The 14,852-nt window shown below is 42.5% G+C and overlaps 1 protein-coding gene across 2 annotated transcripts in view; it reads left to right on the forward strand.

The window, feature by feature from the left end:
• The window catches only part of LOC137503931 (endomucin-like), a 140,746-nt gene that overhangs the window by 73,085 nt on the left and 52,809 nt on the right, over positions 1-14,852 (forward strand). Inside the window, exon 8 of one of the 2 annotated variants that reach the window (XM_068231678.1) lies at positions 3,750-3,803. The exons of the other annotated variant lie outside the window; for it this stretch is intronic. Coding sequence (XP_068087779.1) covers positions 3,750-3,803 — 54 coding nt within the window. The remainder of the gene's footprint in view (positions 1-3,749; positions 3,804-14,852) is intronic. 2 annotated transcript variants of the gene reach the window in all.

The raw sequence follows: 14,852 nt of genomic DNA on the forward strand, positions 1-14,852 counted from the left end.
TTGCTGTTGGTTGATCTTAGTGATCCTGAAGACAGCACTTAAAGCAAATCTGAATTGAGAATAACTTATGAGATAATTAATTGTATGTGTAGTACAGGTAATAAATAGAACATTAGTAGCAAAGAAAAGAGTCTCATATTTTTTTCCAGTTCAGGAAAAGCTAAAAAACTTGAGTTGTTATCTATGCAAAATAGCTTCTCTGAACTATTCAACTAACTTGGTCACGCTCAGTCCTGTTTTCTGAAGAGCGTATGCCTGGTGCACGCCATGCAATATCCTGTCAGTTAGATGGGTTGATTTGATTATTTCTGACAGGTCCAATCTGATTTGCCATCTTTTTGTGATCGATTTTCCGATCACTTCTATACAAAATCAATCAGAGAAATGATTCGATTCACGTACCCTTTATAGGGGCCATGTAGAAACACCAAAGTAAATTGACTAAACACAGACCCATGTACAACACTAATTGTAGTTAGTCAATGCTGTCTCTAGTCTAATCTTCCTTAATACATTGCTCTATGATATCACTGTAACATATTACATAATTGCTATGTATCTGAGAAGCAAGTAGTAAAGTTAGAAAAACCTGTTGGCTTTGATATAACATGTACGTGTAATGTAACAGAGAAAAGAATAAAAGTTAGCCTTAAAGCACAGCATTTATTAAGAAAGATTAATAAACATGGAAAATGTAATAAAGCATATTCATTTCCCAGGAGAATGCTGGATTCTTGAAATGAACTTCAAGTATTTACATATAGTCACCATTTAGAGGACATCTAAGATTTCGCAGCAGTAACAGCAGGGATATACTCAAGATGTTAGTGCACAGTGGAGAAACTTTAGGCTTATTTATCAAGACTCAATGCAAAAAAACACTAAAAAGTAGAAGATTTCATAGAGGTAAAAAGCATGTTTCAAATTGTTAAATAAAAATAAGAAAGAATTCTGAGTGGTTGATCTGAGCTACTGCTCCAGTTTCCATTGCCTTTGTCTTAAATAGTTATGTGGGTAATTAAACCTTCATGTATCTCCTATCAAGCATTACTAAAAAAAATTTAAAAGTGGTGGTAAAAAAAAAATGGTGGTGGTAAAAAATTAATAACCATTGTAAGAAGCTTTACAAACAAACTAAACAAATAACAAACACATAAAACCATTTATGAGAGATGCACAGTGTTATATTGTGGAAATGATGAACAAATAGATGGTTTACAGCCATTATTGGATAGTAAACTTGCAGAGTACAGTGTGAAAGAATAGATCGAGCAGAAAGAGTGAAGTCCTTTGTTTGTGAAAACCTGTTATGAATAAAGAAGACTGTGATGGTTTGGAGCCCGCAGGGGTACTAAACATGCTGAAAACATGTCAATTAATCATTGTCAAAAATGTCAATTGACTAAGAGCCCGTTTCCAGTAACTGGATGCTTTCTGCATTCAGCTTTTTTGCTTTGCAGCCAGCCGCAGTTATGTTCTGGAAGTCTGGATGCGGCTGTCACTGGCTGCTTAAGCGAATCGGCTGCATGTTGCAGAAATCTGCATCATGCAATCCATAGCACATCGTATCGATCCGCAATGATCAACTCAATTGATAAGCATTGGTTGCAGAGCCATTGCAGAAATTCGCAATATGAATTCGGATATAGTGGAAATGGGCCCTATTGGGGCATGTTCTATAATTCACCACACATAAACGACAACAAGGAAGTACAATTACTGAAGCCAATTGTAACGATCGGTGTCAACACACAGAGAGAATCTGATTATTGGTGATCTGCAGTATCACCAAGAATACAGATATATACCTGATTATTGATGATCTGCAGAATCACCAATAATACAAGTATAACTAACCTCTGGACACCTGACAATGTGTAAGAGTTTGGTGTGACAGTATATGAGCCAGTGATTCCCTGACTGCTGGGAATCAGACTCTACTGCAGTCAAAGGACACCTAAGAGATGGAGTCCCTGACTGGATTGCAGAGAGGTCCCTTTAAGAGACAGGGAGTCTCTGTAGACAGTAAGAGAGGTCGGCCAGGCCGGGTCGGCAACACACGAGCAAATAAGGTACAAAGACAGAAGACTGATACAGTAACCAGGGACAGGCAGGGTTGGCAACAAGTAATCAGATGTGCGTAAGTACCGAATCAGAGAGCAGAAGGAGGGTCAGGAAAGCAATAGGTCATAACAGATATCAAGCATAGGCCTAGTCTAGAGTGTGAGGTCCGCGTTCTCAACACCCAGGAACTGGTCTAAGAATAACACAGTAATGACACAGTATTCCTAGTCTTGGGTGTGAGGTCCTTGGTCTCAACACCCTGGAACTAGTCTGAAGTATAACACAAGAATAACACAGTATCCCTAGTCTTGGGTGTGAGGTCCGTGGTCTCAACACCCTGGAACTAGTCTGGAGTATAACACAATAATAACACAGTATCCCTAGTCTTGGGTGTGAGGTCCGTGGTCTCAACACCCTGGAACTAGTCTGGAGTATAACACAATAATAACACAGTAATCTGGCTAAATGTGGATTCCCAGGTCCACCTGGTTCAACCACACTGAAGGATCTGACTATGGTCTGAGTGCTAACATGCAAGCATTTGCAACGGCAGACAACCGGCAACGGACAGGGGAGAAGTATATATAGCAGAGCGCTCCTCAGCGCCGCCCAGTCCCATCCAGCCAATCACCTGCTGCGCTGGGATCAGCTGATCGTCCAGATCAGCTGATCCCTCTCCTATTTGCATAAAGGGCTTGCCTGTTAGCACACGCGTGCGTGCGCGTAGCTCTCCATCTGTGTGCACTACTAGGCTCAGCCAAATCAGGCACACGCTGCTGCTGCGGAGAAACCGCCGGTCTGAACGCGGCCTCAGCCGCCTCGCTGTCAGACCGCGCGGCGGTGTCTCCGCCATCCATTACACCAATATTGGAATCATAGTTATGGGTGATTTTGTCATGTAGTGGGGATATAGGGTGGTTTAAAGCAGTAAAAAGCAGCATTCAGCAAACGGACTGTCATATGATTACAGCAAATCTGTGTCCTGTTGAACCTTCCATCTTAATTATTACCCCCATATGTCATTATTGATATGCCATATATGGTATAGGTGTAGAGGGAATGAAAGCAATTATTTATGGGTTTGACACATTCTCTGTACTGCTTAGAAGAGGTAATGTGAGTTCACAAGGGCAGGCTTCTCCATTAGTTACTGGGCCGGAACTCTGGATACCTGACAGATATTACGCTCAGCAAATCAGCTGCATATAAGGATTAGAGACACATGTGTGCGCCAGTATTGGCAAACGACTTTCATTTCATGGATAGTCCTTAAAAAATAGAGCAAATTTGAGACATCTGTAATGTCCATTTCTTATTGCGTTGGCAAAAAGAAAAAAAAATGTCAGCTCCAGTAATGCACATATATGAAGTCTTGGCTTCCACACACGGGAACCCTATTCATGGCTCTGACCCTTTTGTTACACTGACAATACCCCAGCTCTATACACCCAGTCTTAGAAGGACTTGGGAGGAGGAGTCCCCATTTTTTTTGGTTTTCAGAAAACCACTTTTACCAGAAACGCAGCGTGCAGTGGAGCGTCGGGAGGGGGAAAAAATGTGCACAAAAACACAAAACGCTTGCTTACGCTTTTAGGTGTGCCTTATCTTTTTGACAGCCTCTTAAATTATAATTAGTGTACAAACTAATATTTTCCATGACATATAATCAATCAATTTCACTTTAGAGTTGCAGCGCCACCCGGAGGATGGAGGCATAACTGCAGTGCTGGAGCCAGGTGGTGAGTGATTATAACTGCTGTAGATCTGCCAGTATCCGCAGATCCAATATCTGCCAGCATTAATAAGTGACCCCCAATATATGCCAGCAGTCAAAATTCTGGATCATAATTACGGCTATGAGTGAAATTAATTACGAATTTGGCATTTCAGCTTCGCATCATAATTGAAAATTTTGATACAATTTTGAAAATTTTGATACAGAATTACAATTATGAAAAATTCAAGCTCAACAGTATTGGAGGAGAGGCCTCCAAATTATGGCCCGGGATCTCCATTTATTAGCCATGAGAATTCCAGCTCCAGGCCTTCGAGTCTCGAGGATGGGTAAATGGAAAATCACAGTATAGAAATCAAAAGCACCCTATGCATGTGTGTAATAATAGCACGTGCCAGGAAGTGCTTGTGAACCTATGATTTTGCATGATGTGTGCTAGTGAGTAGCGACAGAGCATATATTTTTACTGTATGCTGCAGCTTCATTCCCTCTCTTTGCTCCTCTACCTCCCTTACCACATATTTTTAGGTTATACAGATATAACAAAAAAAAGGTTGGCGTAAGAAAGCCTTTCAACACTTTGTAGGCTTCAGCCTTGTAATTTTCTGTAGAGCTGGCAGGTCATTTAACATGTCTGTGGCTCTTTAGCAAAAGTAGCAAAAGTGCCATAAACACAGATGACAGCAATGACTAAGCCCAATGCTTGGAAGCTATAGAAAGCTAGAAGCCATTGAGCTTGCACTAGAATTCTGTTGCAGTCTGACACTGACACATCTGAAAGATGACAGAAATGATTTCTTCCAAAGGCAAAGGAGAGCACACACACTAATACAAATGGCAATAAAGTAACACACTGCTAAAGCTTAGCTGTCTGCAACAATAAATGGTTAGATAGATGGATGGATAGATAGATAGATAGATAGATAGATAGATAGATAGATAGATAGATAGATAGATAGATAGATAGATAGATAGATAGAAATCAGAATCAATTTTATTTATCAATTTTTTATCAGAATCAATTTTATTTCGCCAAGTAAGTTTGCACCTACAAGGAATTTGTCTTGGCAGTTGCTTAACAAATACAAAAACAAACAAAAACAATACAAGGGCAGACAGTGTGTATATTACAAGTCAAGGACATTATAAGTATAGTGGCAGTAAGCAATGTGAGAATTGTTCATTTACAGTTCTGTGCTGATTACTATCAAGTCCTAGCAGCTCTAACGTGGTTCAGCATAATATAGATAGATAGATAGATAGATAGATAGATAGATAGATAGATAGATTATTAGACCAATAGGTAGAACAAACAGATGCATTCATCGTCACTGAAAGTTAACATGTGGGAAGTACAGTGGCTTAGTTAGTAGTACTCTTGCCTTGCAGAGCTGAGTCCCCAGTTCAAATCCCACCCAGGGCACTATGTGCATGTAGTTTGTATGTTCTCCCTGTGTCTGTGTGGGCTTCCTCCAGGCACTCCAGTTTCTTCCCACATCCTTAAAGAGAACCTGTACTGAGTAAAAATATTTAAAATAAACACATGAGGTAACTTCAAATGAACATTACATAGTTACCTTGCCATTTGTTCCTCTTAGAAGCTCACCATTTTCTTCTGGCAATAATCCCTTCCAGTTCTGACAATATTTTGTCAGATCTGAAATATGTCAGTTGCTGTCAGTAAAATATCAGTTGCTGTCAGTTATAGCTGAGAGGAAAACTGATGTACCAGGTAATGTCCATGTTTCCCTATAGCTCAAGTGGGCAATGTTACAGTTTAACTGTGTGCTGACCAGAAAACTGTTATGGGTAATGGCCATTTTCAAAATGGAGGACGGCAAATTCCCTTGATCACAGTGAACAAACAGGACGTGAGACAGGAGAAAGACACTGAGGAGTAGACTACATGGAAGGTAAGTATGACTTGTGTATGCTTATTTTGACTTTTAATTTTCAGTTCAGGTTTTCTTTAAAACACAGAGATAAGCTAATTTGCTTCCCCCTAAAATCAACCCTATACTATGATGGACCCATGACTATAGTAGTGATTAGATTGTGAGCACCTTCACTATTAATATACTGTATATATACAGGTCCTTCTAAAAAAAATAGCATATTGTGATAAAGTTCATTATTTTCTGTAATGTACTGATAAACATTAGACTTTCATATATTTTAGATTCATTACACACAACTGAAGTAGTTCAAGCCTTTTATTGTTTTAATATTGATGATTTTGGCATACAGCTCATAGAAACCCAAAATTCATATCTCAAAAAATTAGCATATCATGAAAAGGTTCTCTAAACGAGCTATTAACCTAATCATCTGAATCAACTAATTAACTCGAAACACCTGCAAAAGATTCCTGAGGCTTATAAAAACTCCCAGCCTGGTTCATTACTCAAAACCGCAATCATGGGTAAGACTGCCGACCTGACTGCTGTCCAGAAGGCCATCATTGACACCCTCAAGCAAAAGGGTAAGACACAGAAAGAAATTTCTCAACGAATAGGCTGTTCCCAGAGTGCATCTATCAAGGCATCTCAGTGGGAAGTCTGTGAGAAGGAAAAAGTGTGCCAGAAAACGCTGCACAACGAGAAGAGATGACCGGACCCTGAGGAAGATTGTGGAGAAGGACCGATTCCAGACCTTGGGGGACCTGCGGAAGCAGTGGACTGAGTCTGGAGTAGAAACATCCAGAGCCACCGTGTACAGGCGTGTGCAGAAAATGGGTTACAGGTGCCGCATTCCCCATGTCAAGCCACTTTTGAACCAGAAACAGCGGCAGAAGCGCCTGACCTGGGCTACAGAGAGGCAGCACTACTGGACTACTCAGTGGTCCAAAGTACTTTTTTTGGATGAAAGCAACTTTTGCATGTCATTCGAAAATCAAGGTGCCAGAGTCTGGAAGAAGACTGGGGAGAGGGAAATGCCAAAATGCCTGAAGTCCAGTGTCAAGTACCCACAGTCAGTGATGGTCTGGGGTGCCATGTCAGCTGCTGGTGTTGGTCCACTGTGTTTTATCAAGGGCAGGGTCAATGCAGCTAAATATCAGGAGATTTTGGAGCATTCACAGTGCCAAAACCACTGGTAAATGGTTTACTAACCATGGTATTACTGTGCTCAATTGGCCTGCCAACTCTCCTGACCTGAACCCCATAGAGAATCTATGGGATATTGTGAAGAGAAAGTTGAGAGACGCAAGACCCAACACTCTGGATGAGCTTTAAGGTGCGTACACACGCACTACAGAAGCAAACGACGGGTCCGTTGGCACCTCCTGCTGGGCGGGTATTCAGCGGATCGTTTAGGAACAGCCTTATCAGTCCGTCGACAGTGCGTACACACGCACTATAGTCTGCTGAAAACTCGCCCAGCGGGAGGTGCCGACGGACCCGTCGCTGGCTGCTGTAGTGCGTGTGAATGCTCCTTAAGGCCGCTATCGAAGCATCCTGGACCTCCATAACACCTGAGCAGTGCCACAGGCTGATTGCCTCCATGCCACGCCACATTGAAGCAGTCATTTCTGCAAAAGGATTCCCGACCAAGTATTGAGTGCATAACTGAACATAATTATTTGAAGGTTGACTTTTTCTGTTTTAAAAACATCTTTTATTGGTCGAATGAAATTTGCTCATTTTTTGAGATAGGAATTTTGGGTTTTCATGAGCTGCATGCCAAAATCATCAATATTAAAACAATAAAAGGCTTGAACTACTTCAGCTGTGTGTAATGAATCTAAAATATATTAAAGTCTAATGTTTATCAGTACATTACAGATAATAATGAACTTTATCACAATATGCTAATTTTTTGTGAAGGCCCTGTATATATATATATATATATATATATATATATATATATATATATACATGTGTGTGTATGTATGTATGTACGTACGTACGTATGTATGTATGTGTATATATATATATATATATATATATATATATATATATATATATATATATATATATATATATATATATATATACACATATACACACTCTAAAGCCATGTGTAAGATGTCTGTGTTATATGAATACTAGTATATAAATATCTTATATAATTACTAATACTAATTTGTTTGAGATAGTACTTTACTTGCTTTCCATGTTTCTCAACTACCACTTGTTAGCATTCCTAATCCCAAACCTATCAGTTACTTAATGCCCTTCATTAAATATTTTGCATATCAGCTCAGCAGTCTGCTAACATTTCCGTTGTATGCGTGGGACGTGCCATCTTGATAAGGTGGAATATCAGAGCACATGTCAGTTTTATGTACTGGCCTTCTATCTCCTTGCTGAAGTTCTTTGAGTGAAAACAGAACTTCCAACTGATTATCTATCTTAAGGTATGTACAAAAGCATCATTTCTGCCACCCACTAGGATTGAACTCAATCCAGTGGGTGACACTGTAGGACTCCAATGCTGTACAGATGAGTCACTAGGCAACAGTCAAGCAATGCATTCAGTCTCCATGGACGTTGGAGGTGGGATGACAGCATGGTCAGGCTAGGCCAGGGGTGAGTAAACTGTTCTTTAATTGGGCCTCATTCCTCTAGAGTGCGGCCCACAACAACAGTGTCTGTATCCCTCCCTCCGGATAAAGCATGCGTGGGGAGAGACTGTGTGGTAACTCACCCAGTTGCTCTTTCCAGTGGTGATTTCCATGGCAATGGCGGCGTCATGTGACACGCTGGTACTTACTGACTGCAGATCACTTAATGTCGCCGTTGCCATGGAGCTCAACGCTGGAGAGTACGATTGGGTAAGTTTTTCCCTTGTGCATGTGCTGCGTGTATTTTTGAATGGATGGCGGGAGGGAGAAGGGAAGAGGAGTGGAATCCCGCCCTCTATTGCCAAGCCAACTTCATAGTGGCTGTAGGCTGAATCCAGCCCGCGGGCCATTGTTTGCTGAGTCCTGGGCTAAGCTAACCTAGGCAATATCATCTTGCAGCCTTCTCCTCCAGAGCACTCTGGGAGATTGTGATGTTCCTGCTCACTTCACAGAGGGTAAATCAAAATTCCACAGCAATAAACCTTGCCAACAGTAAAGGTGCTGGCATCTCTGACAAATTAAAGCATCTAAATTGGGGTAAAATCATATTTTAGAGTGGGCAAACATTGATTAAATAATTTGTAAATTAATGCTGTAAAAATAGAAAATTGTATTCATTAAGTTATATAAAGTACAATTCCTCCTAAGCATTTTTAGAGATGAAGGCTGAAACAAAAATTGATTGAAAAAGATGGAAAGACCTTCATGAAAATAGAGCAATGGAAATCTGGCAATACTAAAGCATTCAGATACTTGAGATACAAAACAATGGTTACTGAAGAACATAAAGCACCTGAAAGTTGGAGGAATATGGAAGCTGATGTGTTAATTTCCTTTTAAACATTACCAGCTGCCTTGCAGTCCTGCTGATGCTCTGCCTCTAATACACCTAGCTATAGACCCTAAACAAGCAGATCAGGGCTCTGACTAGATTAGCTGTTTGCTTGTTTCATGAAATGAAATGAAATAAATATGGCAGCCACCATATCCCTCTCACTTCAGGTACCCGTTAAAAAAGCATTACTACTGAAGGGAGGTGTTGCTCCTGATTTAAAAAAAAGGAAGTCCTTAACCCCAGTTTTCTTCCAAGGACTACAAGCTAAGAATAAACAGGGTTGTTACCAGGCCTGTTGTAACTTGTGATTGGGAAGTACAGACATTGGCCAATATCCCATTAATGTTCCTCCTGAGTTTTCTCCAAACAGATATTTTCACGCCTTACAAATAAAATACATTTAAAGCTCCCAACATGTAAGAACATACTCAAAATACATTTGATATTACTTTTTTACCTACTTTTTAGTACTTTGTGCTGAACAGTTAATTTTGGATACAATGAAAAATAATCTCCTGAAAGAAAAATAATAATTGGAGAAGGGCCATTAACTCATGAAAGAGTAGAAAGATGAAAAGCCCATATGCAATTAACCTTTTCTCCTGAGCTTCCTCCTAGGAGATACGTATTTTTCGGACTATAAGACGCGCTTTTTCTCCCCCAAAAGTGGGGAGAAAAAGTTACTGCGTCTTATAGTCCGAATGCAGCTTTTACCTATATGGGGGCGCATGTGTCCGATGATAGCAGCAGCCCACTATGAAGTTTCCCCGCATCAGCCAGAGTGTCCGCAGCGAGGAGGCAGCAGTTGGATACAAAGTTTCCCCGCATCAGCCAGAGTGTATAGATACAAAGTTTCCCCGCATCAGCCATAGTGTCCGTGGGAGGAGGCAGCAGCTGGATACAAAGTTTCCCCGCATCAGCCATAGTGTCCGTGGGAGGAGGCAGCAGTTGGATACAAAGTTTCCCCGCATCAGCCATAGTGTCCGTGGGAGGAGGCAGCAGTTGGATACAAAGTTTCCCCGCATCAGCCATAGTGTCCGTGGGAGGAGGCAGCAGTTGGATACAAAGTTTCCCCGCATCAGCCATAGTGTCCGTGGGAGGAGGCAGCAGTTGGATACAAAGTTTACCTGCATCAGCCATAGTGTCCTTGGGAGGAGGCTGCCGCTCGATACAAAGTTTCCCTGCACCAGCCAGAGTGTCCCCACGGCGACTCAGCAGTAGCCCGACCTAAAGTATTTCCTGAATCAGCGTGATCCGAGCAGCACAAAGACACCTTCGGCCGCTATATCGGCAGAGTCCTCTGAGGCTTTCATACTGCGTTGTTTATTGGTGTCAGCCCATGACCCCGCGCACGTGCGCTGCAGGTCATTAGAGGGCGCCAGTAAACTTAGCTGTAGGGATAACAGTTGTGCCTGGATGAGTGAATCTGTGAATGCATTTGTTTGAACATTTGCATGCGAGAGTGCGAAGGGTTAATAGATTTTTGCTGTTTTCTAGCCACACCCCCTTCAGCACCCCACTTTCCTTAATAACTTATTTAATGTCCTAACTAGAGACGATGTGCCTGGATATATGTATTTTTTTCTTGTTACTGACCCCTGTGGCTAGGGTCAAATTCAGTGCACTCCCTCCTTCCCCTGTATGTGTTTGTTAGCATGCACACAGCTTATGCTGGTGTATGTGCATGGTGCACATTGATACATTACGTTAGCTCCCTTGTGCGATTGGTAAGATGCACTATCTCAGGGGCGTCTCTAGCCATTTTGTCACTCCAGGCGAGAAAACCTGTGCCCCCCCCCCCCCCGCCCCCTGATGAAACTAATCGTAGCGCAGCAATGTTTCACCATAAGGTAAAAGTAATGCGCCAATGATTCACTTAAAATAATCATAATGCGCCAATCTTTCACCAGAAAATAACCATAACGCAGCAATAATTCACCAGGAAATAATCGTAATGTGGCCAGCATTCACCAGGAAATAATCGTAATGTGGGCAGCGTTCACCAGAAAATAATCGTAATGTGGCCAGTGTTCACCAGGAAGTAATCGTAATGTGGCCAGCATTCACCAGGAAATAATCGTAATCTGGCCAGCGTTCACCAGGAAATCATAACGTGGCCAGCGTTCACCAGGAAATAATCGTAATGTGGCCAGCGTTCACCAGGAAATAATCGTATGTGGCCAGCCTTCACCAGGAAATAATCATATGTGGCCAGCGTTACCCAGGAAATAATCGTATGTGGCCAGCGTTCACCAGAAAATAATCGTAATGTGGCCAGCGTTCACCAAGAAATAATCATAATGTGGCCAGCGTTCACCAGGAAATCGTAATGTGGCCAGCGTTCACCAGGAAATAATCGTAATGTGGCCAGCGTTCACCAGGAAATAATCGTAATGTGGCCAGCATTCACCAGGAAATAATCGTAACGTGGCCAGCGTTCACCAGAAAATAATCGTAATGTGGCCAACGTTCACCAGGAAATCGTAATGTGGCCAGCGTTCACCAGGAAATAATCGTAATGTGGCCAGCGTTCACCAGGAAATAATCGTAATGTGGCCAGCATTCACCAGGAAATAATCGTAACGTGGCCAGCGTTCACCAGAAAATAATCGTAATGTGGCCAGCGTTCACCAGGAAATCGTAATGTGGCCAGCGTTCACCAGGAAATAATCGTAATGTGGCCAGCGTTCACCAGGAAATAATCGTATGTGGCCAGCGTTCACCAGGAAATAATCGTATGTGGCCAGCGTTCCCCAGGAAATAATCGTTTGTGGCCAGCGTTCACCAGAAAATAATCGTAATGTGGCCAGCGTTCACCAAGAAATAATCATAATGTGGCTAGCGTTCACAAGGAAATAATCGTATGTGGCCAGCGTTCAGCAGGAAATAATCGTATGTGGCCAGCGTTCACCAGGAAATAATCGTAATGTGGCCAGCGTTCACCAGGAAATAATCGTTTGTGGCCAGCATTCACCAGGAAATAATCGTATGTGGCCAGCGTTCACCAAGAAATGATCGTAATGTGGCCAGCGTTCACCAGGAAAGAATCGTATGTGGCCAGCGTTCACCAGGAAATAATCGTATGTGGCCAGCGTTCACCAGGAAATAATCTTATGTGGCCAGCATTCCCCAGGAAAGAATCGTATGTGGCACTGGCCAGCGTTCATCAGGAAAGAATCGTATATGCCTATATATATATATATTATTTAATATCCATCCCAGCTACTGCTTGCCAAGTGATATGGGCGGGCGGGGGGGGGGGTTGGGGAATCAGGGCCAGCCAGGGGGGCATATAAAAAAATTATCAAAAGCAGCAGAGGGCACTCACTGTGAGATGTCGTCTCTGTCGCCTCTGCAGATTTGTTTGTGCGCACTGCACAGTACTGTAGCCAGCTGCCAGCCGGTGGTAGCACTGGTCACACGGTGCCTTCAAGCCTTCATGCGTGTGACAGGCGGGGGGCGGAGTTAGGGGCGGCGCCGACGTGTAAAACTAGCGTGCGGCGGCCGCTTGCTCTGCACAGAGAGGGAGGGGGCGGACCAGTAGGCGGCGGCACCGCACATATAAAATAATGTGCGTGCTGCTCGCTCTGAAAGGAGGAGAGGAAGGGGGCAGGCCAGTAGGCGGCGCCGGGCACAGGCTGAGCTTCCTGTCACAGCCGGCGCCGACCTGAAAGCAAAAAAAAAAAAAAAACACATGCACACAGCGGCGAAAGAGCGCCCACTTCCTCCCACAGCGCTATAGGCAAAAATTTATAGTTGCCTAATGACACAGACGCCCCTGCACTATCTGTCCCAGGAGAGGACGTCAGGATGTGTGCTCCTAATCCATTGATAGGTTTGATGCAATTAATGTGTTTGCATGTCTGCACTATGCATGTTACAGGGCCAGAGTTAGGACACCTATGTTTACCTGGGTACTTCTGCGCAGTATAGGTGACTAAGCATAAGAATGCATTCTTCTGTGAACTAAAACCCCGGCTTTTAACTTAACTGTAGGGATAACAGTTGTGCCTGGATGAGTGAATCTGTGAATGCATTTGTTTGAACATTTGCATGCGAGAGTGCGAAGGGTTAATAGATTTTTGTTGTTTTCTAACCCCCCCCCTCTTCAGCACCCCCCTTTCCTTAATAACTTATTTAATGTCCTAACTAGAGGCGATGTGCCTGGATATATGTATTTTTTGCTTTTTAAAGAAGAAGATGCCACCCAGGCTGGTTAGGTGGGATAGATCTCATTGAAATTGTAGTGGTTAGCATAGCTAGTGTTTTGGGGGGAAGCAGGTGTTTGTGTTTGTGTAGTGTAGTGTAGTGTAGCTGGAGAATGTGGCATCAGTGGATTTGTGAAGTGTAGTATAGTTAGTGGGGGCAGCAGTGGTTAGTGAAGTTAGGCAGCGTAATTTAGAGACATCTTGGGGAGGGGGTAAAGGTCCATAAGACACTCCTGGACCATGGATGCACCTAGGCTTAGTATTTTTTTCCCCCTGGTTTTTGCCTTTTAAACCTAGGTGCGTCTTATAGTCCGGAGCGTCTTATAGTCCAAAAAATACGGTAATTTTCATCTTCTCTTTAAAATAACTTTTCAGCTTTTTACAATTGAGAGAGTAGCAAAAAGTAGGTGACAAAAGTACTGTCAAAATTATTTTGAGTACTTTCTTGCTTGGTGGTGGTTTAAAAGTAATTTAATTGAGGCATTTTTTACAAGTTGTTAAAATATTACACACGAGTAAACCAAATTGTAAATGGGCGTTCGAAAGAAAAGTTTGCATGCTATTTAAGGCCCAAAACTGGAAAACAAGTTTAGAGGACAAGGAGCTGAATGATATATTAAAGTGATATGAAACTTAAATTTCACCTATGGTCAAAAGCATGAAGCACAGCATAAAACTAATAGGAAAAAATATTTGGTAGGTCTTCATATTACTGGAAGGTTAAGTTAAGGTGGCCATACATCAGGCGACTTGGCGGACGATCGACCATCCGATTCCATTATTATAATTGGAATTGGATGAAAATCTATGCCGCCAAGCGCATGTCCGACCGACAATGCGACCAATTTCAGGCCGAAATTGGTTGCATTAATCTATTGGACATACTGCAAGATGTAGGGCCGACTTGCTCGATTGGGCACACAATGGTAATGGCAAGTGATATCAGGATGAGCAACAAAGCCCAGTAGCCTAGCAACGTTGGCACGTGTGTGACGTCACACATGAGCCCTTACTAGGCAACCGCGTGGGGCACTGGTATATGGAGAATGGAGGGAGCCCAGAGCAAGCCTAGATCATGGACAGGTAATGTATAGCTTGCACTGGGCACCGGGGGGGGTACATTATGCATTATGGCGGATAGCGTCGGGTCGGCAAGGCGGTCAGATGCGGCGTCACAAGGCCGTTTCCTGATCAATTTCATGCTGAAATTGATTAGGAATCAGCCTGTACCGGTGTATGGGCAACCGAAAGGTCTCTCTCTAATCAGGTTCAATTAGAGAGTGATTTGTCTCTTGGTCGAATCTGCCAATGATCGGCTAGATGTATGGTTACTTCTACTTCACTCAGAAACTAATTAATAAGTTTGCTTTCTTTCCAAAATTATCAGATTGTGTTGAACTGTATTGAGAAAACAGTCATCTATAAGCCTCAGTGAAATGTAACTAG

The sequence above is a fragment of the Hyperolius riggenbachi genome, chromosome 1, assembly GCF_040937935.1.
Source record: "Hyperolius riggenbachi isolate aHypRig1 chromosome 1, aHypRig1.pri, whole genome shotgun sequence".
NCBI classification, from domain to species: domain Eukaryota; kingdom Metazoa; phylum Chordata; class Amphibia; order Anura; family Hyperoliidae; genus Hyperolius; species Hyperolius riggenbachi.